Source organism: Aspergillus multicolor (genome assembly GCF_047715735.1).
Source record: "Aspergillus multicolor strain CBS 133.54 unplaced genomic scaffold BDW74scaffold_21, whole genome shotgun sequence".
NCBI classification, from domain to species: domain Eukaryota; kingdom Fungi; phylum Ascomycota; class Eurotiomycetes; order Eurotiales; family Aspergillaceae; genus Aspergillus; species Aspergillus multicolor.
In genome coordinates, this window is record NW_027395972.1 from 254573 (window position 1) to 280691 (window position 26119).

Consider the following 26119-nt stretch of genomic DNA (forward strand, 5'->3'; position numbering starts at 1 on the left):
GAACCCAGGCTGGAGTAAGCTGGGGTATATATAGTCTTTGGCAGCAGCTGACGCTTGGGTTGACGTTGGATTCGATACCGGCAACGCTGTTTGATCCGTGGCGGTGCGGACTGCTGTGGCTCAGCGCCGGGGCCGGGCGGACAAATAGCGAGCTAAGCCGGGGTCAAGCTGGGTGGAGTCGGGGGTGGACTGCGGTCAATTTTATGTTTTTCAGCATCATCAATAACGACCCAAGCTTCTGTCTCGACGGATTCAGTCTTCGGAAGGACATCGCATTAAGCTAATTGCAGGTGGACAGTGTCTTTGTCTTGATTCAAGGCCAAGCTACCGTACATCCCGGATCTGTTGGTCCTTGCTTTCTTTCAGAATGTTTTCCTCAAAACCCGCAGCTCCCTCAACAGGGCTCTCCATCAACACAAACTCCGCCAACTCTCTCTTGTGAGTATATCCATGGCCGCTTGATTTATGCCTTGCTTATGCTGCTGCTCTCTCGCATAGTGGTGGAAATACCTCCGCGACTACACCGGCCTCGACGGGCGCTTCTGGAGGTCTATTCGGGACCGCCGCAACACAATCGAAGCCGGCTGGTGGCCTATTCGGAAATACTGGGACTGGAAATACACAACAGACGCAAAACTCTGGCTCAAGCTTGTTTTCAGGGCTGGGTGGTCAGCAAAACAACACGTCGGGGACCGGAATGTTCGGCAACACCACAGCCACCACGCAACCACAATCCGGCGGTCTGTTCTCGGGCACTGCTGGCGCGAACAATACCACAACGCAAACGAGCAATACTGGGGGCCTTTTTGGGAACATGGCACCGGCAACCACTACTCAGACCGAGTCAAAGCCCGCGTTTAGTCTAGGCTCGACTACAACCGGTACTAGTATCTTGTAAGAACCCTTGAGCCAGTTACGTACGTGGCGAGTTGGTGCTAACATGTACGTTAGTGGCACGAATACAAACGCTGGTCAAGCGCAAAAGCCTACACTGTCCCTCTTTGGAACGCAGAATACTACTACGCAGCAACCCACACAACAGGCGCCAGCGGCTGGTGCTAGCACAGTAATCCAGGGCGCCAAGGTCGACCTTACCAACATTCTACCAACCACAAAGTACGAAAGCTGCGCGGATGAGGTCAAATCAGATCTCGAATTTTTCGATACGTTTATCCTTACCCAAATCAAAATGTGCAATGAGGTCGCAAGTATCCTGCCTCTGGTTTCGTCTCAAGGCAGTACTATACCGAACGACGTAGAGTATGTCCAGGGCAAGCTGGAAACAATGCAGCACGCTTTGGAGAACGACGCCACCGATATTGACCAGCTACGAAGCCTCGTGTCTCGAGACGCAGCAGAGGCGGAGGTCGCCTTCCGTTCGATCGATACCCTCAAACTTCCGATGCAATACCAGTCAACAGGGGGCTCCGGATGGTGGTCCGCTCAAGACCACAAGGTTTCGGAAGCTAAATCGATGCGATCGACGCGGAAGAACACTCTGGCGCTACCGGATGATGTTGAAGGTGACCCATCTACGAGCAGCATCAACGGAGTGCCAGTGAACCTGGTGGAGTATTTCACCAAGCGGTCTGACGAGATGGGCGAGGTCCTCGAGCGCTATACCCGGAACCTGAAGGAGATCGAGGACCACCTTCACGGGGTCGAATCTACTCTGGAACGCCAAATCCATGAGTTCACAACTGCCCGAAACCGCGATAGTGCTGGAAACGGTGCTCCAAGGACGGTCCTAAATGACCTTGCTGCTGTTCTAGGTGATGTCGAGACGGGTATCTTGGGTGTTGCCAGTCGCTTGGGTGCGGTCTCGGAGCAGGCGCAGGAAGTCGTGCTCGGCGCACCATCTGGTCTGAGACAGGCATAATTCTGTCTAGGACACGTTCCATTTACTTCTCTCTGTATTTTATGACGGTATATGAACTGGATCATGAGGTCAAGGAGCGCAAAGCCATACTTATGCGTCTCATTTTGACTATGGATACGGCGTTAATTTCAATAGAGTAATCAGGAGAATATACCTTGCTTTCCTTCCTCGTGATCCGAAATTCTATACTGACACGATTCGCCGTTTCCATATTTTTCCGTGCCATTGGGGGTGAAGCTGAGTGTGTCTCACTGCCCGCGGTCAACGCTTTCTAACCGCAAAATATATTCCTACTTTTTAACATCACCGCTAGAACTTGCCATTTGAACAAATTCCTCTCTAACTAATATTACTACTAGATGACCGGACTTCTTATGCCCGTTGAATTATCTCGCCAATGGACCCTTCGTCGCTCGACTACGCTCGTTTTCACAGGATCGCGAGCGACTACACGGCCATTGACCCGCTAACACACATCGACGACACTTTTGGACACGGTCTAGACGATTTATTGCCTCGCAATCTTTCTGGGTACAGCGGTCGCTTTCAGACGGCTCGTCTCTCTCTCAACGAATGTACCCGTGGAGAGAAGATACGGGTCTCGAAAGGAAGCGCGCGGTTCCTGACGACGCTGGTCCGGGAAGCTCAGGCGAGCATCGTCATTAAGTGGGATGACATCCTGCCGGATTTCCATCGCTATGATGCTACGGTCGAATCGCCTATCTTTAGTCTACAGCGGGAGACCAATGTGAAGCTGTCGAGGAAACCATTGCGGTACGTCGTGGGCGAGACCGACTTGCCAAATGGTTCCCATGAGATACTCAAAGACCGTGGTCCGAGTCCACTTGATCGATTTCGAAGGAATTGGTCTCGCTTGCTTGATGATGTCAAGAAGAATGATAGAGTCAGGTGTTCGAAGCAGTCGCTTTCGCTTATACAGACCGTCAGGAGCAACGCCGGGCCGTCGGTGACGGAGCTCGAAGATGTTTTGGGGACGCTGCTGGAGGTACTTCTTTTCTTTCTACCATATCAAAACGACTGGCTAACATGTCGTTTCCCAGAATATTACTGTCGAGCCAGAACCCGATGTCCTTCCATTGGACGCCGACCACTTCCCCCCGAGTCCAACGCCTGCTTTCGAAGACAGTATGCTGCCGAGCCCTGTGTCCGCAGCTTCGATAGAGTTCGATCTTTATTGTCGGACAAAGACCTATGGAAAGCCAGGATCAGATGACGCAGTTGAAGGGACACCGATTCCCTTCGGCCATCGACGAGAGTCTCAGTACGAGCGCATTGTTTCACCGGAAAGGGCCAGCCCTACCCGAGATAAGCTAGGATCAGACCCCGATACGCCGGTTGAGGGAACTCCATCATCTGCGAAGGTAGTTGACACTGGCAAGGTGTTAGATGGGACAGGAGCCTCTAATTCGACTGTCGACAATGAGGACGTTCTACCAGATTCGGACGCACCACAAAAAAGAGCAATTACTGCGGTAACCAAAGAACCACCCCGGAAAAGATCAAAGCAGAAGCCTCTGCCGCAGCGCTTGCATGGGAGTAACCATGCCCAAAACGAAGTTGAATCGAGTCAACAATGCCGCGGTGGACAGCCGCCGCGCATAACCCTAGGCTCACTAGCCTCATTCATGGAGACCAGAGGGAAAAGCACGAGAAAACAGATCGCCGCGGAGAGTCCCTACTTCCCAAGCAAAGAAGTCCAGGACCAGAACCAAAGCACCTCCAGCAAGCCTTCTATCCCAAAACCACAAGCGCCAAACCCGAAGCCAGATGTACCCACGAACAAATCTACCCGCACGCCTTCATTTCCCGTTACCCAAGTACCACGAGTCCCGGGGAATCACGAAGGCCTAGTCCTCTTTATCTCAACCGCGCTCCTCAAGTCCCATCTCAAACTCATCCAAAGCCTCGAAGGCATAGCACACCCACCCAAACTTATTTACAGAGACTACCACACTGACACCTCACCAACCCGCCGACCAAAACCGCAACCGAAGCCCACAGCACAGCTCCCACCCGAAGCAGACATCATCCTCTCCCCGCAAACCGGCATCCTCCTCACAACCTCTCAAGCAACAATGCAACTCTACCTCCCAGGGCACAAACCCACCTGCGGCACCAGCTCATCGCTAGCCAAAAACATCAACTCGCCTCTCCGCGAGTCGATATTCCGCCTTGCCCCCCGCTACGCACAGCTCTACGTCTTTATAGCACATAACCAGGACCAATCGAAGCGCTCGAAGGCCCATGTCTCGAACCCACAGCTCACGGTCGATAAAGCGCTGAATACCTCTCTGACGTTGTTATCGGCGTTCTGCGCTTCACTTGCTGAGTTCGGCTGCGTGGTTCCGCTGCTTGTTCCCTCTGTGCCTGAGTCGATATCAGCGTGGGTACTCGCTCTCGCGCATAAACATATCTGTCAGCTTCCGCCGGCTAGGGTCCAGACGCAAACGCAGTATCGGATTGCATTTACGCCTGTTAATCCGAAACCGCAGCTGGTGGAGTTGTTGGGAGACGCGCAGGAAAGTGTCTGGGAGGTTTTCTTGAGGAGGACGGGGTTGAATCCGTATGCGGTGCAGGTTGTGTTGGCGGTTTTGAGGAGGGAGTATGGAGGCGGTTCGGGGCTTTCTAGATTCGTGGAGATGTCGGTTGTGGAGCGGGAAGCGCTCTTTGGTGAACTGCTGGGTGACAAGGTTTTGAAGAGGGTTGAAGCGTTGATTGAGATGGACTGGCAGTGCGCTTGGACGTTGAACTTCGGGGATGGAGTTCGGTGAGTAGGTCAAGGCGGATGGCTTGTTGATCCAGGCCGGGCTGTGCACAGCTTCAAAGACATGGCTTGTCAGAGAGGAGTTTATTATTTATGCTCGTCACGTCCGCGAGTAGGGCATGATGAGAGCTGAGTTTAGTTTAGAGTACATCAAGTGGTATGCAAAACAATCATTTCACGCTTTCGGCAATAAATGCAAGAAGAAACAATATCCCAAGGATATGAGGAGAACATAAAGGCCTCCCAGACATCATTCAGGCTCCTTTCTTAGGATTTATAGGGGGTTGCGAACATTGAGATCATGATTTTCAAAAGGTATAATACAGGAACTCGAACGTTTCGGTCCGAGTGAAACGAAACGAATGAAGACCAAGAGTCATTTCCGATTCATAGTCTGCTTATTCGTTGATCTTGGCAAGGATCCTGTTTATCATGGTTAGAGTTATTTCAACTATGACGGGAAGAACGGAAGACGTACTCAGAGTCCCGGAAGAGGTGGTACTCGTCCTCACCAATTTTAATGGGGCTGCCACCGAACTGCAGCAAAAGAGCCGTTAGCGCATTATACCTTCAACAGAAGTAAGGAAGAGCGTATTCATCGCGAATCCGAGCTCATCCGTATGCCATGTAACAGAGAGTCGGAACATACCTGGGGGATCAGGACACGGTCACCAGCGGTGACTCCCATGGGGATGCGCTGGCCGTTGCGGTCAACGGCACCGGGGCCGACAGCGAGGACCTTGGCCTCGTTCTGCTCCTTGACGCTGCTCTCAGGGAGGAAGATACCGGAGGCGGTCTTGGCCTCGGGCTTGACACGCTGGACGAGGACGCGGTCCAGGAGAGGGGCAAGGTTCTTGACGTTGCGGAGGAGAGACTAAAAAGCGCAATCATGTTAGCAAACATGATAATCAATGGTGAGATCCCGATTTCGATGCCGAAGCTTGGCTTCCGTAGGGGCTCGCGATGGAAAACTTTTGACGGAGACTCGCTGGCATCTCGGAGATTGATGTAATGACGTACCATTGTGAGGATATGTGGTGGAAAGTGTTAAGACACAGAAAAGGGCGTAAGAGACGAGCGGGAGCAGGCGTGGATGGATAGGATGATTGGGACGTGGAAGCAAAGAAGAAGAAAAGCGCAAGGCCGGCGAGCTGGGGAAGAAGATCCGATCTGGACTCGCGAGAAATTTCCAGAATGCCAAGACCTCCAGCTTCTCCACGACTGCCGAGGGTATTGGGAGCTCCCATCTCTGGACCACGGCCATGATCAAGTTCAATCGCATCAGCGAAGCTTTCAGGCCTTTCTGACTTCTTGTGATGATAGGTACCGCTTTGGCTTATCTTGATTCAGCTATCTAAACATCTCAACGGGCGACCTTGCCGTCTTCAAGAGCTTCCAGCAGCTGCGACAGCTCCTTACCGCCGAAAGCACAGCATCTACTAACTGCTAATTGTGCAACAGAAACTGAGAAGGCTCACTCACAAGGTGGTATATTCTTGTTTTATAAGTATTACAGATTCATGACCGAAGAAATATATTTCATGCCACGGTTGCATTACCATCTCCTTCCTCGGCCGCGGCCTCCACCATAGCCACCTCCAGCAGTTCCATAGCCCATCTGACCTTGACCACCTTGGCCACCAAATCCTCCTTGGCCCTGCTGCCCGCCGCCTGCGCCGGATTGCCCACCCATCATTGCCTGGGCGTGTTGCATGAACGCCATGGGATCCATAGAAGAGGGATCCAATCCTTGGGACATCATCGAGGCCAACATTCCCTGCATCATGTCCGGGTTCATATCTGGGATTCCCGGCATTCCTGGCATCGGAGGTGGTGCACTACCTGCAGCTGGCCCGGCTCCCGGTTGAGCGCCGGGCATTGGGGGCAGTCCCATGGTCAGGAAATTCTGCATATCATCCAGTTGCCTCTTCTGGTCTCCGACTTCCTTCCGTAACTCTTGTTGCTTCAGGACATAGCTTGCCCACGTAAACTCGTCGAATCCATAGTTGAAATAGTCCGTCAGATCCGTCCCGGGCCGCCTCCACGGTTTATCATCGTCGGGGAAATCAACATCCATATCCGTCAATAAGATCGGCTTGTCAGTAGCAGGATGAACTGGGTTTGCATTAACATCGATCGTTGACGCGTGGATGGGGGGGTATGCGGATCCCGGCTTTTGCGATACGGGTCTTGTACCCGCAGGCACTGGGACCGCTGCGTCAGCTTTGGGCGTTGAGGTGGGCGTCTGCGATTTCGGAATGGAGGAGGGGTCGACGGATGTAGGGCGTTGAGGGTCGGTTCGTAAGCTAGCATGGCGAGGATGTGAACTGTGCGACTTAGCAAAGGCTTTCGGAGACGATAGAAACCTAAGAGCTCACGCTTCTGGAGGCGGCGCATCTGGAGGAGCCTCTGTAATAATATTGAAGTCGTCCTAAGTACCAGTTAGCGAATTGTACCGCGACGCGCTGGAAGCCCGTTGTACATCGTCATCTTCCTCCTCTACCTCCTCCTCTTCCTCCGCATCGTCGGTCATCGGAGTGTCCGCCGGGGGTCTTCGGGGGTCCTTAGGTTGGGTGACAGGGACCGCATCAGCAGGGTCGTAAAGATCATCATCGTCGTCATCCATGATGTGAGACATTTTGGAATGGTAGATAGTGAGCTTCTCGTGAGAGTTGAAGATGTCGAAGCTCTGCTCCCTGTTCCACCGATTCTGCGGAGACGATATCAAGTTTGTCTTGTTTGTTTCTTCCTCCAGTCGCTGCTTGGCGGGATAAGATGGCCGCAGCAGACGTAAAATGGCAAAACTGCAATATAATCTGGAACAGGTCTCAATTATAAGTAACTTCGGTTTTGTGTTCAATTCAAACAAAGAGGCCAAGTTCTGCGCTTGAGTCTTGGGTGCTTGCTATAAAGTCACGTGTCAAGCGATGTCTCTCCTCCGTTGCAAGTTGCGATAAGCTTCGAACTCCAACAACTGCGCCGATCAACTGCCGAGGGCCCAAGACGCCACAATGCCACCGTCGGAACAGCCAAGTCATAGCTCGACACCGAGATCTTTTACAAGTCAAACCGCTTCCGCTGAGGATCTTCTCAAGTCACAAACAGTCGGACTTGTCCACCTATCCGATTTCCGCAAACGCCGCGCAGAGGTTCTAGAACAGAAAGAGCGCGAGGCGCATGACAAGTCCCTAGGGAGATTTACGTCCGGTGATTCAAGAAGTGTAACTCCTTCAGGTGATGTAACTGACGGGTAAGTTCAAGATGACCATGGTCATTCCACTGTCTTTGGCTGATCGCGCGCCCAACCGCTAGGAATTCCACGTCGCGGAGCGAGGGACCGCCAAAGAAGAAAAAGAAGCCACTCGTCAAGAGTAAACTGTCATTCGGAGACGATGAGGAGGAAGAAGAGGATGATCAAGTGTTTCGAAAAACAAAAGTAAAAGTCGCGGAAGACTCCACGCCCACGCCCACGCCCGCCGAACTAAGTGCCTCACGGTCTGCTACTGGTACACCTCTTGGAAGCTCAGCACCACCATCGCGTCGTATCACGCCAAATCCCAATGCACCGCCCCCTCCGAAGGCGCTTACGAAAGCCTCGCTCAAGGCGGAAGCGGAAGCACGAGATGCTTTGCGGAAAGAGTTCCTTGTGATGCAGGACGCTATCAAGAACACTGAGATTCTTGTGCCTTTCGTCTTCTACGATGGCACAAATATTCCTGCCGGTACAGCAAAAGTCAAAAAAGGAGATCAAGTTTGGTTACTGTTAGACCGATGTCGAAAATTGGCTGCTGAGTTGGGTGTCAGCGGTACCAGCGGAGCATCCAAGGGCCGCAAATACAATCGCCGTGAATGGGCAAGGGTCAGTGTGGATGACTTGATGCTTGTCAAAGGAGAAGTTATCATTCCACATGTATGTTATCTTATTCTCTAACGTCAGAATTCCTCACTAACAGCTGCTTATAGCACTACGAACTTTACTATTTCATCGCAAACAGTGTCCCTAGTTTCTCCAGTACTGGAGGGCTACTGTTCGACTATTCTAACAAGCCTCCACCACCGCCTCCAACAGACGATCCTCTATACCGGCCGAGTAATGAGGAGCTCGAGGGAGACGACAAAGACCCCACGTTAACGAAAGTCGTCGATAGACGTTGGTATGAGCGGAACAAACACATCTTTCCCGCGAGCTTATGGCGGGAGTACGAACCAGGGCCGGAGTTTGAAGAGAAGATGCGTACAACGAGACGTGACGCCTCTGGTAATACATTCTTCTTCTGAGCCTGTCCTTCCACAATATGACATAGAGATCAGTGCTATATAGACGGGTGCGTTGAGCCAAAAAGTACTTTGCATGATTATGAGATACCCGATGAAAATGCTATTAATTGACATATTCTACTTCATTCTCTCAATTGTTCCGCTGTCAGACCTATATACCATTGCGCTAAGTATCTGTGGTATTTGGCCGCGGTCTTTCCCAGCACTCGGTTCTTTCCTCTTTACCACGTCAACTTCCTTCCACATATTCTACAAAACTCTTCAGCTTCGCAATTGGGTTTATTGACCTGAAGGGCCGCGATGGATATATATTTACGATGCAACTCACTCACCTGTCGAACCCCCCTCAAGGACAGAGCTGTCGTTACTACCTGCTCGTAAGTGCTACCTTTCGCACTAAGCCCAGTCTCTGCGTTTATTCCAGATCTTACAGTCAAGCTCCAGTCATATTTTTTGTATTCAATGCGCCGAATCACTCGGTCTCTCGCGTCCCGGGGGCGAACGTCGCTGCCCCGCCTGCAGCATGATCTTGATCAACCCAGACGATGCTGTGCTCACCGTTCTACAACCGACAGAGGATTACAAAACCAGCGTCCTGAGTGGACTCGATCCGGATACCATCATGGAGTGCACTGGGCGAGCTTTACAGTTCTGGACATATCAGATGAGCCAAGAGATGTAGGCTCGGAAATGCAATTGCTTGCTGCGTCCGAGAACCAGGCTGATACGGACTTAAGTGTTTACCAGGAAGTCCGAGGGAAATCGCTGGGCGACAAATACACCAACCTGAATACTCAACTTGACAAGGTGGTCCACAATGCCAACAAGGAGATATCGACGTTACAGGGCAGGCTCGTTGGTTCGTGCAACTGCCAATCTGACTGTCTTTTGAATCATTGTCTAATAATACCTCGTTAGACATGCAGGCAGCGCAGGAACAACTTCGCAAGAAGAACCAAGAGCTCGCCGATATGTACCGAGAAAAATGCAAGAAATTTACCCAGATCACCCACCTATACAACGTCCTCAAATCTCGAGCCATGCGATCTCAAATGCAAACCGCTGCCGCTTCGCAGGCAATCAGCTCTCTTGAAGCTCAAGTACCTCGCAATATTACCGCTGGATTAGCCGTACAGAACCTTGGGGTATCAGCACCTCCGCAGACACCATCAGCCTATCCGCAAAGGTCATACCCTGTTGACTTGGAAGGGGTGGAGCAGCTTCATCGCCACCAGCGGAGCGGTACGGGGAGCTCAAAGGGTGCGAAGCAGAACGATACAATTGCGATGCCTCCTCCTAATCGCCCTGTTGTTGGCCTGAGAAGAGGTGTGTTCAGTGTTTGTTCATGGCCTGGAGACACTAACCCACGCCAGGTGAGCCTCCAAATGCAACGCCGCAGCATCGCACACGACTTGCAGGTCCATCGCGCCCATCAACCGGGTTATCCCAACTACCAAATGACAGCATAATGCTGGAACGCTTTCATACGAACCGGCCACCCACTGAGGGATTCTCAAACGGTCACCACCCACAAAATGCCCATCACCCCACTCACCAGTCTACCCACCGAGAGACTCTAAGCATTCAAAATCACAGATCGGCAGATGGAGCTCCGGGAATAAGCTCATTCTTCAATAGCACGATGAACCAACATCTTTGAGGTCTGGATATAGTATCGTATAGTGGAGTTGTTTATCTCCATCGCCGGCGCCGCGGGCCGGGACCCGACGGTGGGAAATATATATCGTCAGGAAGGACGCACATGTAATTTGGGAGGGTGACAATGATGATATAAGAAACAGCCTTAGACACACATTAAAATATTCGAATAGAGCCTAAGAGACGAACCATGATTTACCTCAGCGATGCTCTCCCATCGGCCGGGTGTCCTCAGTCGCATACTTAGGGCAATGTCTGCCACCGTACCGGTACAGCATAAAGCAGTCAAAATAGAGCAGAACAACAACCTCAACCACAGAAAAGAAAAGCGAAAATGATCCTGCGTTCTCTTCGAGTCTTATTAGTTTGCAACCCAACAACTAAATTAATCGCAGTTCAGGCTAGCCACCATAGCCCCCGCCGTCTCGGACGGACGGAAGCAGGACAGCCCCAAACCGCGTGCGTCCTCCATCCGCCCGCCATCCGCCCGGAGCTCCAACCACGAGCCCACGACCCCCATTTCATCAGATTGAATCGATCTCGACTTGCATGGGGCTCCCTGTCAAAGAGCTCCTGTGGACCTGCTCAATATCGATCTTAATTTAAGCTTATTTAGACGCCTGTATCGCCCTTACACGTATCTGCTTACCGTCCTATACCTGTATTGTTACCGTGCTATAGATGCTACTTGGTTGTTTACTCTTCTCCTACACATAACATAACACAACACATAACGTTTTCAATTGCACCATGGCCATGTCCTCCCTGCTTTCGAATCTCTTATTCCCCTCACTACCGGGTCAGCGCTCCGCCTCACAACAACACCCGCCAACCTTACGGGTCTTTAGTCCGTAGAGTTTATCCCAAGCTCTCCCCTTGATCAGTTCTCTTCCTGGCATAGTATGCTAGCGAGAATGGGTCGAGACTACGGCCGTGTCCCTACCGGGGAGCCTACATTTGCTTGCATTATTTGCGGTGGCATAATCCCCCCATACAACGCCAAGGCCCTCTCAGGTCGAGCAGACTGGATCAACAAAAGAAAGAAGGATACTTCGCTAATAGTGCGTTCGACCGAGGTCGAGGAACTGGGGTTTCCAAAAGATCATCGAGCCGGGTGGCTGTGCTTTTGGCGTGCAAGTGAGTCCATTGACCTCCCCGCTTAAAGAGTAACATGAGGCCGCGTGATAGCTAACGAGACTTTACATACGGCAGTCATCGACGACCCCGAAACGAATAACCTGACTATCTCAGGTATATGCAACGGGGCCCGCATTGGCTGCTACCCCGAGCCCGTACCAACAGACCCTAACAGAGCTCGCATATACGGAAACGTCAGGAACAAAAGCCGCTGGAATACATTTTTCCACATGGCGAATCTGTTTAAGACGGACGAGCACCGAGAAGCGGGTCGGACAGTCGGATATCCCGTGCACGCGCACTGTTGGCTGCTCGTTGACCGCATGATCGGAACACCCAGAGTCCAGCAGAATCTCCGCGCATTTGTCGACGCCGTGAAGTGGTTCTGGCGGCAGAACAAGCAGGAGTGGGCGATTTGGCCTTCGCATAGTGCTGGGACGGCTGGAGAGGGGTGCTTTGAGCTTGAGCAGGGATACCCGTGGGGAATTAGAGAGTGCGCCTGCCGCTCTGTCTTGGAGGCTTGGTGCGGCACAATGCCGAAAGGTTCTCGTAGGAGGAGCAGGCGCGCCGTCGACTATCGCACGGAGCACCAATCGGGGAGCCCATTGAGGGTTCCAGATCTTCAGGAATTGATGGTAAGGGTTACGTGCGTGGATAGGGCCGGTTCTTCTCTTGATGAGGTGCAGCGGTCGATGCGGTCTTCTCCTCTTCCTAGCTTACCAACGGATATTGCGCTTCTGATCGTTGACGAAGTCCTCCGCGGTCGACCGCCATGTAAAGGGCAACTTGACGACACGCGCAACTTGCTGGAAGCCCTTCATTGGGAACTACCGAGGAGCTACTGGATTGGACGATGCGGCCCAGAGCTTGCATTTGAGGTTGAGGATCTGTGTGCATTGGGGCAAAGAGTTGACTGGGCGGGCTTTTATCTGGGGCTTGCAGAGCTCAAGCTTGATCCGCACTGGTTCTGTAACAGTGGATTGAACTACAGACGGCGGATTTTGAAGTCCTTGGGCGCTATACGGGAGAAGTTCACGAAGAATCTCGATAAACAATCTCATGATTAATGATTGCCTAGGAAGGTAGATCGGTTGCTTTTTGAATATTCAAGATTTTATGCTCTATTTTAGCAGTCTAACAGAAACAAGCAATGAAGCCCGTACAGGGAATATCACCTTCGTCAGTCGTCTTTACTAAGAAAATGGAAACAAGAGGATGAAAAAGCCGTCATGCCGTGCGTTGAGAAGGAACCTCGTATAAAATTAAATTAAGTAGATCAGAAAACGCCCCGTTTTTGTTTACGCAGAACCAAACTCCTTGATATCAGTTTGCTTGCCCTGGAGGGCAAGAGGCACGATACCACTGACGTGCATCTCAGGGCCGTAAACGTGCATGTTGAGGCCGAGCTCCTCGCCAACGGCCTTGATGTTCTTGAGACCCTCCTGGTAGTTGGGACCAGCACGGCGGACCCAGATCTGGACCTTGTGCTCGTTGAGAACGGGGGCAACCTCCCGCAGGGCGCGGATGACACCCTTGAAGGTGGAGGCGACGTTTGTGAAGTTGGCAATACCACCACCGATGAAGAGAACCTTGCCGTCAGGGTGGATGGGCGCGCGCAGCATCAAGTCGAGGATGGTGCGGGCGTAGTTGAAAGTCTGGGTCTCGGTGGGAGCACCGGAGTATTCACCGTAGTTGGCGAGCTCGCTGACGAAACCAGCGGAAGCGATGGCATCGGCGTAGACGACGGAGGCACCACCACCGGCAACGAGGGTCCAGACACGGCCGTTGGCGTTCAGGACAGTGAGCTTAAGAGAGGCACCAGTCTTGGCGTCCATGTCGGAGATGAACTTCTCCTCCTTGCTCAGCTCACGACCGAAAGGAGCGGGGAACTCCATGGGGGGACCGGCATCGATGTTGACCTTGTCGGAGGTGGGGAGAGCAGCCAGGCCGAGGTTGGCGGGGCTACGGGCAACAGCCCACTTGGTACCGCACTCGAACTCAGCAGTCTGGTCAAGCTTGGCAGCCAAGTCAAGGAAGTGAACATCGGCGGAAGTGGCATCGGCGTTGGGGATGACAACGAGAGGGTTGATCTCGAGGTAGGTGAACTGGCAGTCAACGTAGACGGCGTAGAGGCGGGAGATAAAGTCCACCAGGACGTTGTGGATGCCCGTGGGGACCTTGCTGAGAAGCGCGGAAGCGATCTCCTCGTTGGAGGGGTAGTTCTTGAGGTTGACGGGAATCAGAAGCTTCTCGGCCTTAGCGTCGACATCACCGACGTCGACACCACCTTCGTGGGTGAAGAGGATCCAGTCACCCTGCAGAATGTTAGACCGGAAACTCAATTAGAGATAGTCTAGCAGCAAGTTCACTTACCTCACGCACGGAGTGGATGTTGATGTAGTACTCAGTCTCCTGAGGGTGAGGAACGAAAGGCTCAACGAGGAAATGGCGGAGGACACCGACAACGGTCTCAACCTGCTGCTCCTTTGTAGCACGTGCCTCAATCCACTCCCTGGCCTCAGCCCAGGTCTTGTTCAGAGCGAGCAGACCGCTCTTGCCTCGTCGCTTGATCAATTGGTCTGGCTTGGCCACGAATTTGGACCCGGGGACGAGCAGCCATGGGTATGTGGTCTCGGCCTGGTCGAGGACGTCCTTCACGGCGAGGTCGTCGGGGAAGTAGAGAGAGGCGAGCTTGGGGGGAGGGTTGTGAGTGCTGGAAGGAGGGAGAGGAGTCGGCTTGATGACGGGGGCGCGAGTGAGGTGGTAGTTGAGGATGGCCTTGCCATCAGCTTCGAAGATCGACTTGGCGGACATTGTGTATGTGAGGTGGTGGGAGGATTGGAGGGTGTGTGAGAAGTAAAGGTCGAGAAGGAGAATAGGTAGGAGGCGGAGTGTTGTTTATGGGAAGCAACCCCGGATAATGATTATGTAGAGTATAGGAAGGAGAGGAAGAGGGAGATGAGAAGAAGAGAGGAAGGAGGTGAGAATAATTTGTCTGCGAGGTCGGCGAAAAAAAGGCCTGCCAGATGAAGATAAATTATGGTGAAGGGGCGGAGAGAGGGGAAAACAAAAAGGCGTCTGCTGTACCTGGTAACGGGGCCAATACTGGCTGTTAGTCTGTTACTGACAATTCTGATACCGATGGATACGGGAACAAAGTCAATTCCCTTGGATGCTGGCCTGGAAACAAGCGGAGCGGTGGGGGTCAGGTCCAGAGGAGCTGTTGTTGGGCATGTGGATTTTAATTCCTACTGGAGCTTTATCGATACCGAGATAGCGTTGGGGATCGTCGCCGCGGTAATTTTAGTCGCAGTATGCACCCTACGCTGTAGCCTGAATACTTGTTCCCACCGCCAGACAAGTCGGACCATCATGCGTTTTGTTGGGCTTAGAAGAGCAGACTAGCATGCGCTGGCTATGCATCTAACAGATTATTCCAGGGTTGCTATGCTGATGTTGGCACTGTAGATGTGACGTGCCTCGGCCACCCAAGTTTTCAGCCTTCTAAACAGATGAGGGGCAGCGTATGGAGCTGTCGAACCAGATACATGGAGCAGACTCCGGATTTCAGGACAGAGTACATACGTACTTTATATACTTATACTCCGCGCCCCAGACTCGGGATAATAGACGTTGGTGAGCTGACATGCTGTTTATGCTCACACTCTATACGGAGCATTCGCCCATCGAATCCAGATGCTTCGCGGGGTGCCAGCGGGAAAAGCAGCCCGCCGCCGCCCGTATCTAATCGTGGACCCAACAAAGTCTGGGGTATCCACCAGATGCTGGATTCTGCGAAGTAGGCCCAGGAACGAGTCAACAACAACCGCTTTCATGACAGATTCTTCATGGTACCGGCAAGAACGATCGCCATCAGATGATAGAGTCTTCTGAGTAAGTACAAGACCGACTACTTTCTATTCTCGACCGAGTTATTGAACCGAATGCGATGTTGCTCACAGCTGGATACTATGCTCTCTTCATGCTGTCTCTATATTCCGTAGATACTCCGGTCTCCGGTTCCGTCTTCTCTTACTTTGGGACTGCAGTTCCTGACCAATCTAACACCAGCGACTCCTGGCTTAGAGTAGTATCTGATTGAGCGGTTCTATGGTCATCTAGAAGTCAATTGATCGTAGACTCCAGTCCGGACTGTGAGCTGTCGGTGTATTTTCCATCCCCAACTCGTTGGTGGAGCCAGCCCCAGCGTATTGTTACGTACTGTAAGGCCGTCTCATACAATTATTACGGTACGTCCTTTTTTTACTCACCTTCATCAAGCTCCATAATAATAATATCCATCCTCTTTAACCCCCCATCAGCTCCCCGATATCGTCCTCTTTTTCTTCATTCTCAACCTGGGTCGTTCTTGATTCTCTCCTCCTGATTTTCCTCTACCTTTACCTCCTCCATCCTTCCGTTAATTCCTCTCCATCATCCTCCTTCTCTCCATCTATTCTCCCTCCTCCTATCCCTACCACAAGGTTGCAGACTGCTTAATTTTGTCTTGCTTCCTTTTACCTAATACCTACCTTTCCCTCCCTCTCCTTGTATCTCAAAAGCTCTGTTGACAGGTTAGTCTTCTCTGCGCATCCATTCCTTTGCACTGTCACACCTAGCTAACAGCAATTGAATAACCAGAGTACCAGCCATCATGCCTGCCGCCCCTCTTGTCAGCACTGCCAACGGCGCCAACGCCAACGACAACATCACTCGCTTCGAGCCCCCCAGCCGAGTGCGCTCTCCCTTCGCCGATGCTCTCTTCCACAACAAGACAAGATGTTTCGTATAGTGAGTGGACCGTGAACTTGGCAAGCAATTGCACAAACTGACGGCCACCTCAGCGGTATGCAGCCCCGAGCTGTCCAGGGTATGCTGGATTTCGACTTCATCTGCAAGCGAACTACTCCTTCCGTTGCCGGTATCATCTACACATTCGGCGGCCAGTTCGTCAGCAAGATGTAAGTTGAACCCGCGGATTTTGTGGTGGGAAACGCCGCTGACAGCTTTTCAGGTACTGGGGTACCAGCGAGACCCTCCTCCCTGTCTACCAGGACACCGCTAAGGCCATGGCCAAGCACCCCGACGTTGACACCGTTGTCAACTTCGCCTCTTCCCGTTCCGTCTACAGCTCTACTATGGAGCTGATGCAATTTCCTCAGATCAAGTCCATCGCCATCATTGCCGAGGGTGTCCCAGAAAGGGTACGTTCGCTGGTTGTCATTAACAGGTTCATGGTGCTAACATCACACCCAGCGAGCTCGTGAGATCCTCGTCACCGCCAAGGAGAAGGGCATCACCATCATCGGTCCTGCCACTGTCGGTGGTATCAAGCCTGGTGCTTACAAGATTGGTAACACCGGTGGTATGATGGACAACATTGTCGCTTCCAAGCTCTACCGCAAGGGTTCCGTTGGCTACGTTTCCAAGTCCGGTGGTATGTCCAACGAACTGAACAACATCATCGCCCAAACCACCGACGGTGTTTACGAGGGTGTCGCCATTGGTGGTGACCGTTACCCCGGCACTACCTTCATTGACCACCTCCTCCGTTACCAGGCTGAGCCTGAGTGCAAGATCCTTGTCCTGCTCGGTGAAGTTGGTGGTGTCGAGGAATACCGTGTCATTGAGGCTGTCAAGAACGGTGTCATCACCAAGCCCATTGTCGCCTGGGCCATTGGTACTTGCGCCAGCATGTTCAAGACTGAGGTCCAGTTCGGTCACGCCGGTGCCTCCGCTAACTCTGATCTGGAGACCGCCGTTGCCAAGAACAAGGCTATGAGGGAGGCCGGTATCTTCGTCCCCGAGACTTTCGAGGATATGCCCGCCATCCTCAAGAAGGTCTACGACGAGCAGGTCCAGAAGGGTGTCATCACTCCCCAGCGTGAGCCTGTTCCCCCTAAGATCCCCATCGACTACTCCTGGGCTCAGGAGCTGGGTCTTATCCGTAAGCCCGCTGCTTTCATCTCCACCATCTCCGACGACCGTGGCCAGGAGCTTCTGTACGCCGGCATGCCCATCTCTGATGTCTTTAAGGAGGACATCGGTATCGGTGGTGTCATGTCCCTGCTCTGGTTCCGCCGCCGCCTTCCCAGCTACGCTACCAAGTTCTTGGAGATGGTTCTCATGCTCACTGCTGACCACGGTCCCGCTGTGTCTGGTGCCATGAACACCATCATCACGACCCGTGCCGGCAAGGATCTGATCAGTGCTCTCGTCTCTGGTCTGTTGACCATCGGTTCCCGCTTCGGTGGTGCCCTGGATGGCGCCGCTGAGGAGTTCACCAAGGCTTTCGACAAGGGCATGAGCCCTCGTGACTTCGTCGACACCATGAGGAAGGAGAACAAGCTGAGTATGTTATTTTACCTAGTACTGACATGTGGATCTACTTACTGACTTGACTTTTAGTTCCCGGTATTGGTCACCGTATCAAGTCCCGCAACAACCCCGATCTCCGTGTCGAGCTCGTCAAAGACTATGTCAAGAAGCACTTCCCCAGCACCAAGCTTCTGGACTACGCCATCGCCGTTGAGACCGTCACAACCTCCAAGAAGGACAACCTGATCCTCAACGTCGACGGTTGCATTGCTGTCTGCTTTGTTGACCTCATGCGCAACTGCGGTGCTTTCTCCGCCGAGGAGTCCGAGGACTACATGAAGATGGGTGTCCTTAACGGTCTCTTCGTTCTGGGTCGCAGCATGGGTCTGATTGCCCACTACCTCGACCAGAAGAGATTGCGCACCGGTCTCTACCGCCACCCTTGGGATGACATCACATACCTGCTCCCCGCCCTTCAGAAGGGTGGCCAGGAGGGCCGTGTTGAGGTCAACGTATAATTTTAATACCTTTTCTAATTATTCCACATTTTTTCTCGTGAAGGAACCTGGTGTTGGACACAAGCGACCTTGCGGGCTCATAAAATACGTCAGGAGTTACGATGGCCTATGTTATGCATTTTTCAATTTACCTTATACTTTCCAACCCACTGTTGAATACATCTTAGAGCGCATGAGACACGAACATCGATCGATTACGGCCATGGTCTATTGGACTTCAGGTATTTAATATCAATATAAAAGGCACTATAACTTTTAGATAGCTCGCAGCGACTACGGCACTGGTCTATTGGACTATAGGTATCTAGTATCATAATAAAGGCACTATAACTTTAGATAGTTACTTCGCAGCGATTACGGCCATGGTCTTGTATAGAGGGAGATAGAAAAGCTTGGCAGTCTGCTATCGGACCTCTTATCAGTCTCCCCTATCAGTAGGCAACTCAAAAAAAATAGCTCCGGTCCATCTCCAAGTCTTTATCAACAACCCACCCACCAAAACCTCGAGATCTCAAAAGTCCAACACGAGCGATAGAGTTTCGAGTACCCGGAAAGACTAAGCTACTGCACAGCCACTCACTTGACCTGCCTGAATAATCATGGTCCGCGTCAAACACCGCTATCTCCTCGTCGAGATCCTCTATCCCGAACCATCCTCCAGCCCGGCTTTATCTACGACCACATCCCTAAAAAACCACGGCCAACGATCACAACTACGAATCCACGCGCCCACGTCCGATGCTTTAACGCCGAGCCTATTAGCGAAACTAGTCCGCGATGAAGTTGCCCAGATGTTCGGCGACTGGGGAATCGGTAGACTTGGCGGGGTTGGCGCTGGTGGTGTCAGCGGTATGCCACCCCGTTTTTCCTTTTCTTTTTGAAGCCTTTTCAGGTTGCGCGATCAATTACTGACTGCGGCCGCTAATATAGTAAAATACCTCTCCCCCGCAACCTCAACCGCTATTATCCGCTGCCCGCGCGCATCATACCGCCTTGTTTGGACGGCCCTCACATATATCTCCCGCGTACCGGACCTTGCCGACGGGAGCGCTGAGAAATCGAAGCGATTGGACCTTGCGAAACTGAGCAGACCGTGTGTGTTTCGGGTGGTTAGGGTGTCGGGGACGATCAAGAAGGCGGAGGAGGAGGCTGTCCGCAGGGCGCGCAGGGAGATTGTCAGGCTCCGGGGACAGGAGGAGCTCGGTGTCCTGGGCGGCTTGGTTGGTGGGCTTGAGAAAAATATCGAGAGAGGGAGCGAGAGGGCCGAGGCTGATGATATGGACGTTGATGTGGATGTGGACAGCCACGATGATTGATTCGTGAGGGATGATGTTGGCCTTGCGGTGGTTCCGGGGTAGCTTGCTTGACTGAGCAGATGGAAAATTTGAGGTGGTTATTGTACATGTATATTTTCGTTAGAGATACCCTATATTACAGTGTGCTTTTTTGGCTTTGATGTTTGTCATTTCTTCCGTATTACCTTGACTCCGCCGTCTGGTATAGGCGCCCGGGGCCCGAATTCGTCGTCGTCATCATCTTCGTGCGTAGCTTGAGCAGTTGCCGCTTGCTCGTGCTTTTTCGCCTCTTCTTCTAGTTGCCGTCGTTCTAGCTCGTCGTACTCGTCTTTGGCATCTATCCACCGCTCTTGAATATCCCGAATATCCATGCTCCCCATTCCTTCTCGAACAGCTACCTGCCAAACGGAGTCATTTGCGCCCTCTGCTGGCCCGAACACATACCCGCTTGCTCGGTCAATAGCTCGAAGTAGGTTCATCATGCTCTTCTTATCCTCAACCGCAAGTGTCTCGAAGCCCACGAGCCCGAACTCTTCGATCAAAGTGATGATGGCGTTGTTGAGCGGTCCAAATTTCTCGTGCGATAGCCGGGAGGATTCTGCCTCTAAGTGCGGGAGAAGGTATGAAAGGTCCTGGACCTCGGTATAGAAGTCTAAATTAAAGGGGAGCGAAGTGTAATTGGATAGGTTATCGATTTTTGTTAAGACGTTGAGATGCGGGAGGTCCATTTGAAGCATGGCGCGGAGGCAGAGGATGAGAGAGGAGATGTACATCGATGGTAACGTGAGGTTATAAGAGTCGATTAGGTGTAATACTATGAGCTGCAAGCGCGACGTTAGCTGGGTTTATATCCGTTTCATCGGGAGACGCGCAACGCACCCTGTACCCCATCTTCTGGAGCTTGAAGAAAATATTCCGTAAGGATGAATGGTGCGTGAAGATTTCTACCTGTCCAGGACAGTCGAATATAACGTAGTCATCTAAAATGTAGAGTTAGCCTACCGCTGCATTACAGGAGCAAGAGACATCAGCACATAATGCGCTTACCTCCCAGTCCTTTCAATCCTTCCTCCAAGAAGTCAAAGTTCTCTTCTAGCTCTTCCAAAGCGTACAAAACACCTCCGTTCGGACCTAGTTGGTCTTCTGTCATGATCTCCTCCAGTGTCACAAGATCCCGCACGTCCAGCGCACACGGATATGATGTATTGTCGTTTGCGGGGTCGAGGTTCACTATCGAGCATTTGCGCCCGATAGCTCCGAGGAACTGGTGCATGCCATTGCAATAAGTCGACTTGCCCGCACCCGGAGGACCTATCACAAGTTGCGCAAAGGGCATACTGGTTGTTCGTAGAAAAAGCGCAATGATCTGATCCGCAGAAAAAGAAGTAGAGAAGAGACTCGAGGAATGCGGCGGGCCAGGGCCGAGCGGGGAGATAGGAAAAGCGGTGGCAGAAAATGAAGATGGGAAGGAGCCGCATCATCTACCTATCGAGGCCGATCTGCAAACAGCAACAGCTTCGGAGCTCAAGACACAGCCATTGGTTTACGGCGGACAGCAACATGGCATCAAGTAAGCTCTGATTGTGTGATCTCTGACAGGACCACGCTGACTTTGCCTCAGATCAATTTACCATAACATTCCCGCCGACAGATGCTATTTCCGCCTTGAAGTTCTCTCCCGCTCCTGATTCTACGCGATTCGTTGTATCCTCGTGGGATAAGAATGTCTATGTTTACGACTTGCGGGACGAGAATGGAGTCGCGGGTGAAGGGAAATTACTGCAGAAATTCGAACACCGTGCTCCCGTACTGGATGTTTGTTTCGGCGCCACCGAGGACGAGATCTTCACGGCCGGACTGGATTGGGATGTGAAGAGGTAAGTGCGTCGTCTTTTGTTGCGTTTGGAAGATTACACAAGCTTGCTAACTAGGTAAATTCTGACAGAATTGATATAGCCTCTTCTAGTCAAACAGTTCTAAGCAGCCACGATGCCGGCGTTCGAAACGTCGTCTACAGCAAAGAGCATAACATGGTCATATCCGCCTCCTGGGACAACACGTTACACGTGCACCGCCTCGCCGATGACAGGACAGTCACCAATACAGCCTCAATCCCTCTACCATCCAAGCCCTTCTCCATGTCTCTGACAGCAACGAAGCTTGTCGTCGGCATGGCCTCGCGAGCCCTACACATCTACGACCTGAAATCACTCTCGCTTCTAACAGGTCAGACGGAAGGAGGCACGGCACCTGCGAAGGTTGAAATCGAACCATGGCAACGAAGAGAAAGCAGTCTGAAGTTCATGACGCGCTGTGTTGCATGTATGCCCGATGACGCTGGATACGCTTCTTCGAGTATCGAAGGGCGAGTGGCGGTTGAGTGGTTCGATCCGTCAGCCGAGTCGCAAGCGCGCAAGTATGCTTTCAAGTGTCACCGACTGGCATCAGATGATGTCGATGTCGTATATCCGGTTAACTCGCTAGCGTTCCATCCGATTCATGGAACATTTGCGTCCGGAGGAGGTGACGGTGTGGTTGCCCTGTGGGATGGTATCGCGAAGAGGAGGATCAGGCAGTACCAGAAGTATCCTTCCAGTGTAGCCGCAGTGGGATTCAGCTCCAATGGTAAATACTTGGCGATTGCCATCAGCCCTGGGTACGAGGATGGAAAGGACGACGTCGTTGATGGGACGGTCAGGATCTATGTGCGCGAACTGGGGGAGACGGAGGCCAAGGGGAAAGGCGTCAAATAGTGGAACATAATCACGAAAATGACACTTTATGAACCGTGCATTGATTAAGTACGTTCTCGATTCAAATTCGAGGTATTCTCGCTGTCCAAACTAGCACTGACCGACGCATTCTATGTATATTCTAACCGTACCAGTCGTATTTGGATAAATTGTACTCAAGCAGCCGCCTTCCTGACCTGCACTGAGCCGTCGGGCATTCCAAAGTAGGCCGCAACGGGCTTCTGGCCTCCAATGCCCCCAAGAGCTTGGGCCTGAGGGCCTGTCATACCAGAGAAGATACCAACATCTAGGACACCGGGGATTTGCTTGATCGCTAATGACAGAGCGTCAACCTCCCAGATGCCATCCTTCCCGCTACCGTCCTTTCCAGCGGCGACGTCCGCCTTTGTGAGAAGAGTTGGGAAAGGAGCATCAATGATGTAGAAATCCTGGTCCGTTTTCAGAGGGCCTAGCTTTGAGCCGGCCGAAGGGGTGGCCTGAGGGCGAAGCACTGGATTAATGCTACCCAGCTGTTTTAGGGCAGTAAGCACCCGCCCAGCCGCTATCGGAGCCACTTCGATGGGAATGTACTTCCAGTTAGAGAGGAGACGAGACTGCAGTTTCCTTGAGTCTGCGCGAAGAAACGGTAAGCCAATTGTGCTGATCTCAGATGCGCCAAATGAGTCACGAACCGGCAACGCAAATGAACTCCTTCGCTTGTAACGCAACAATCTTTTCTTGGAAAAGACAAGCACCGCCGCCCTTGATCAGGTTGAGCTCATCATCCACCTCGTCTGCACCGTCGAATGCGATATCTAGCACGGTTCTTTCGGGAATGGCATCGAAATCCACAGCTGTCAGGCCCGCCGCGACGATCAGCTGTTTGGATTGGAAGCCCGTTGGCACATAGCGCGTGCCCGAGGTATCAATGCCTAGCTCCTTGATGGCCTCGACGACATAAACGATCGTAGATCCACTGCCAATGCCGACGAATTTGGCATCCTTGGGGTAGTGGTTGTCGACAGCAGCCTTTCCAGCGGCACGCTTTGCCTTCTCAACGAGTTCGGCCATTGTGCTGTTCAAACGGAGGGGTATCGGAGGGACTGAAGATAAACGAGCGCCGATGCTAGGTCGAGGACGAAAATTTGATGGAAAAGAAAAATACGAAGCGGGCCGAAGCTGCAGACTGCGCATACGCATATATTAATACTATGCGGCCTCGGTGGAAGAGTCCGGGGGAACGATGGCCGGTGGGGGTGAATATACCCCTCCGAAGCGACTTTTCCATAGGCCACTCACCAGCGATTGCAAGGGGCAATCCGGAGAAGAATTTGCATTGCAATTGGTATGCTCGCACAAAAGTTCCACTCTTTCAGCTGGCGTATGCTCTAGACTGCATGATCTCCTCTCTATACCAAAAATCGGCCATTAGTCGTTACGATCCCAGGTTGTCCTCGATGCGAGGCTCAAATATTGGTGGGGTGCATTGTCGTCATAGGCTAGCGGCCTTATGGCCTCAGGACAACATCGTCCTGCAGATACCGTATCACGTGTTTTGGCTGGATGATTAATGATGCCTGTCCGATCATCGATGGACACTACCACATCGATCAACGGCATCAAGGTCCATATGTTATCAAGATCGATTTCCTTTTAACTTCTTTTCTTTTCATCCCAACTCACAGTTGCTACTGTCTTCAATGGCATCAGAATTTCCCCACGCACTGGCTGGGCCATCGTCTAAGGAGAGAAAGTATGATCGTCAGTTGCGACTATGGGCTGCCAGTGGACAGCAAGCTCTAGAGGAATCGCGGGTACTCTTGGTCAACTCTGACGGGCCATGGGGCAAAAAGAACACGGGTGTGTCGGGCGTAGTCGGCGTCGAGACACTTAAGAATCTCGTTCTACCAGGCATTGGAGGCTTCACAATTGTCGACCCTGCTATTGTGACTGAGCCAGATCTTGGGGTCAACTTCTTCCTGGAGAACAATAGCATAGGCAAGTCAAGGGCCGGAGAGACATGCCGGCTGTTGAAAGAACTGAATCCAGACGTAGAGGGAAATTTCCAAGCTAAGGTATACCTACAACGTAGGGACAAATTCCCAAGCTAGCCTCCTGATGCTAATTCGTCTGCTATATCAGCCCATTGCGGAGGTTCTCCAGGAAAACCCTGAGTTTTTGGCACAGCATAAACTGGTCTTGGTTTCTGGACCCATCAAGCAATCATCCTTGCGTACCCTCTGCGAGGGTGCCAAAACTCTAGGGATTCCAGTTCTTTATACGCGGTCTGTTGGGTTCTATTCCACATTCTCTCTTCAGTTACCTGCTGTATTCCCAATTGTAGAGACGCACCCGGATCCAGAGTCGACGCAGGACCTTCGTCTTCTCAACCCTTGGCCGGAGTTGGCTGCGGCTGCTGCTGGTATTAGCAACCTGGACAGCTTCGACGATCATCAGCACGGTCACGTCCCATACGTACTATTGCTTCTCCATTACCTAGAGAGGTGGCGAGAAAGACATGATGGAAATGCGCCATCTAATTATAAAGAGAAAACAGAATTCAGAGACTTCGTACGCTCTAGCGCAAGAGCCAACAACCCACAAGGAGGGGAAGAGAATTACGATGAAGCCGTTGCAGCCGTTCTGAAAGCACTTAATCCATTCAGTCTGCGCAGTTCCACCAGGGGAATATTCCAGATGGAGGAATGCAAGCAGTCAACTGCGGACTCTGCTGACTTCTGGCTCATTGCATCCGCCGTTCGCGACTTCTACGAAACACATCGAGTCCTTCCTCTTCCTGGGTCACTTCCCGACATGAAAGCGCAGTCAGCCGACTATGTCTCACTCCAGAACATCTACAAATCGAAAGCGAGAAAAGATATAGCAGAGGTTACCGAGACCATTAGAAGAATTGAATCACGGTTGAGTCGCACGATCGGAGTTCCCGACAGGGACATTGAAATCTTCTGCAAAAATGCTTTTCATATACAGGTTATTCGTGGACGCGATATTCCGCAGGTGGATGGAGATGCGCACACCAAGAAGCGTCTTCGAGTCGAGCTTGACAACGATGAATCTCTTATTCCTGTTCATTTTGCATTTCAAGTGCTGGATATTGTGGTGACGGGGATTCAGGAGGGAAAATACCCCGAAGATGCTCTGGATGACGAAGCAATATGGTCTGCCGAGATTGATCGTGTTGTCGCTGACATTGCACCGGACGCGCCTATTGACGACGAAGCTCGAACTCGGCTCCTTGAAGCCGCACAGGAGCTGCGGAGGACGGAGGGCGGCGAACTGCACAATATCTCCTCCCTTACTGGTGGCTTAGTAGCACAGGAAGCTCTCAAAGTGCTGACGAGACAATACGTACCCTTGGATAATACATGCATCTTCAACGGCATCCGCAGCAGCAGCGCCATGTACAAGCTGTGATGGGATACGCTGGGTGAGATCACCGGAAGACGCTGTTATGAAATTGGCAAATAGCTAGATAGCTTCTACGAAGTCATGAATTC

At 52.0% G+C, this 26119-nt stretch overlaps 15 protein-coding genes across 15 annotated transcripts; 10 read left to right on the forward strand and 5 right to left on the reverse strand.

Annotated features, from left to right (window-relative positions):
- Positions 1-183: 183 nt before the first annotated feature.
- BDW74DRAFT_157211 (nucleoporin FG repeat-containing protein) lies at positions 184-2217 on the forward strand. Its single transcript, XM_073725104.1, has 3 exons — positions 184-438; positions 499-894; positions 952-2217. The coding sequence occupies exons 1-3, from the start codon at positions 368-370 to the stop codon at positions 1877-1879; spliced, it is 1395 nt and encodes a 464-aa protein (XP_073581700.1). The 5' UTR covers positions 184-367; the 3' UTR covers positions 1880-2217.
- Positions 2218-2276: 59 nt separating this feature from the next.
- BDW74DRAFT_180266 (uncharacterized protein) lies at positions 2277-4671 on the forward strand (the record flags this gene model as incomplete). The annotated part of the gene is made up of 2 exons (XM_073729698.1): positions 2277-2885; positions 2941-4671. The coding sequence occupies 2 exons, from the start codon at positions 2277-2279 to the stop codon at positions 4669-4671; spliced, it is 2340 nt and encodes a 779-aa protein (XP_073581701.1).
- Positions 4672-5062: 391 nt separating this feature from the next.
- Positions 5063-5687, reverse strand: BDW74DRAFT_180267 (GroES family chaperonin; the record flags this gene model as incomplete). Its single annotated transcript, XM_073729699.1, has 4 exons — positions 5063-5087; positions 5143-5201; positions 5314-5538; positions 5637-5687. 4 exons carry the CDS (start codon positions 5685-5687, stop codon positions 5063-5065), a joined length of 360 nt encoding a protein of 119 aa, XP_073581702.1.
- A 450-nt stretch (positions 5688-6137) lies between these two features.
- fip1 (cleavage polyadenylation factor subunit FIP1) lies at positions 6138-7484 on the reverse strand. Its single transcript, XM_073725105.1, has 3 exons — positions 7147-7484; positions 7043-7095; positions 6138-6991 (listed from the first exon to the last, which is right to left on the reverse strand). Exons 1-3 carry the CDS (start codon positions 7300-7302, stop codon positions 6220-6222), a joined length of 981 nt encoding a protein of 326 aa, XP_073581703.1. The 5' UTR covers positions 7303-7484; the 3' UTR covers positions 6138-6219.
- Positions 7485-7555: 71 nt separating this feature from the next.
- Positions 7556-9085, forward strand: BDW74DRAFT_55365 (FAM50/XAP5 family protein). The gene is made up of 3 exons (XM_073733140.1): positions 7556-7914; positions 7977-8574; positions 8628-9085. The coding sequence occupies exons 1-3, from the start codon at positions 7676-7678 to the stop codon at positions 8940-8942; spliced, it is 1152 nt and encodes a 383-aa protein (XP_073581704.1). The 5' UTR covers positions 7556-7675; the 3' UTR covers positions 8943-9085.
- On the forward strand, positions 9084-10579 carry BDW74DRAFT_55387 (uncharacterized protein). Its single transcript, XM_073733141.1, has 4 exons — positions 9084-9319; positions 9376-9620; positions 9680-9801; positions 9861-10579. Exons 1-4 carry the CDS (start codon positions 9260-9262, stop codon positions 10409-10411), a joined length of 978 nt encoding a protein of 325 aa, XP_073581705.1. The 5' UTR covers positions 9084-9259; the 3' UTR covers positions 10412-10579.
- Positions 10580-11515: 936 nt separating this feature from the next.
- BDW74DRAFT_180271 (uncharacterized protein) lies at positions 11516-12805 on the forward strand (the record flags this gene model as incomplete). The annotated part of the gene is made up of 2 exons (XM_073729701.1): positions 11516-11738; positions 11814-12805. The coding sequence occupies 2 exons, from the start codon at positions 11516-11518 to the stop codon at positions 12803-12805; spliced, it is 1215 nt and encodes a 404-aa protein (XP_073581706.1).
- Positions 12806-12920: 115 nt separating this feature from the next.
- aclA (putative ATP citrate lyase subunit (Acl)) lies at positions 12921-14681 on the reverse strand. The gene is made up of 2 exons (XM_073733143.1): positions 14112-14681; positions 12921-14053 (listed from the first exon to the last, which is right to left on the reverse strand). The coding sequence occupies exons 1-2, from the start codon at positions 14550-14552 to the stop codon at positions 13037-13039; spliced, it is 1458 nt and encodes a 485-aa protein (XP_073581707.1). The 5' UTR covers positions 14553-14681; the 3' UTR covers positions 12921-13036.
- Positions 14666-15356, forward strand: BDW74DRAFT_55395 (uncharacterized protein). Its single transcript, XM_073733142.1, has one exon. It carries the CDS (start codon positions 14778-14780, stop codon positions 15141-15143), a length of 366 nt encoding a protein of 121 aa, XP_073581708.1. The 5' UTR covers positions 14666-14777; the 3' UTR covers positions 15144-15356.
- A 1036-nt stretch (positions 15357-16392) lies between these two features.
- BDW74DRAFT_180273 (putative ATP citrate lyase, subunit 1) lies at positions 16393-18574 on the forward strand (the record flags this gene model as incomplete). The annotated part of the gene is made up of 5 exons (XM_073729702.1): positions 16393-16529; positions 16583-16699; positions 16753-16942; positions 16995-18090; positions 18147-18574. 5 exons carry the CDS (start codon positions 16393-16395, stop codon positions 18572-18574), a joined length of 1968 nt encoding a protein of 655 aa, XP_073581709.1.
- A 300-nt stretch (positions 18575-18874) lies between these two features.
- On the forward strand, positions 18875-19963 carry BDW74DRAFT_55441 (Rpp14/Pop5 family protein). Its single transcript, XM_073733144.1, has 2 exons — positions 18875-19423; positions 19505-19963. The coding sequence occupies exons 1-2, from the start codon at positions 19174-19176 to the stop codon at positions 19888-19890; spliced, it is 636 nt and encodes a 211-aa protein (XP_073581710.1). The 5' UTR covers positions 18875-19173; the 3' UTR covers positions 19891-19963.
- Positions 19501-21217, reverse strand: BDW74DRAFT_55474 (GTPase GPN2). The gene is made up of 3 exons (XM_073733146.1): positions 20917-21217; positions 20749-20849; positions 19501-20690 (listed from the first exon to the last, which is right to left on the reverse strand). Exons 1-3 carry the CDS (start codon positions 21203-21205, stop codon positions 20037-20039), a joined length of 1044 nt encoding a protein of 347 aa, XP_073581711.1. The 5' UTR covers positions 21206-21217; the 3' UTR covers positions 19501-20036.
- Positions 21218-21384: 167 nt separating this feature from the next.
- BDW74DRAFT_55530 (WD40 repeat domain-containing protein) lies at positions 21385-22954 on the forward strand. The gene is made up of 3 exons (XM_073733147.1): positions 21385-21439; positions 21491-21746; positions 21815-22954. The coding sequence occupies exons 1-3, from the start codon at positions 21430-21432 to the stop codon at positions 22620-22622; spliced, it is 1074 nt and encodes a 357-aa protein (XP_073581712.1). The 5' UTR covers positions 21385-21429; the 3' UTR covers positions 22623-22954.
- BDW74DRAFT_157230 (ribose-5-phosphate isomerase RKI1) lies at positions 22649-24144 on the reverse strand. Its single transcript, XM_073725106.1, has 2 exons — positions 23294-24144; positions 22649-23232 (listed from the first exon to the last, which is right to left on the reverse strand). The coding sequence occupies exons 1-2, from the start codon at positions 23799-23801 to the stop codon at positions 22778-22780; spliced, it is 963 nt and encodes a 320-aa protein (XP_073581713.1). The 5' UTR covers positions 23802-24144; the 3' UTR covers positions 22649-22777.
- Positions 24145-24215: 71 nt separating this feature from the next.
- BDW74DRAFT_157233 (NEDD8-activating enzyme E1 regulatory subunit) lies at positions 24216-26116 on the forward strand. The gene is made up of 2 exons (XM_073725107.1): positions 24216-24676; positions 24744-26116. Exons 1-2 carry the CDS (start codon positions 24302-24304, stop codon positions 26034-26036), a joined length of 1668 nt encoding a protein of 555 aa, XP_073581714.1. The 5' UTR covers positions 24216-24301; the 3' UTR covers positions 26037-26116.
- The last annotated feature ends 3 nt before the right edge of the window (positions 26117-26119 follow it).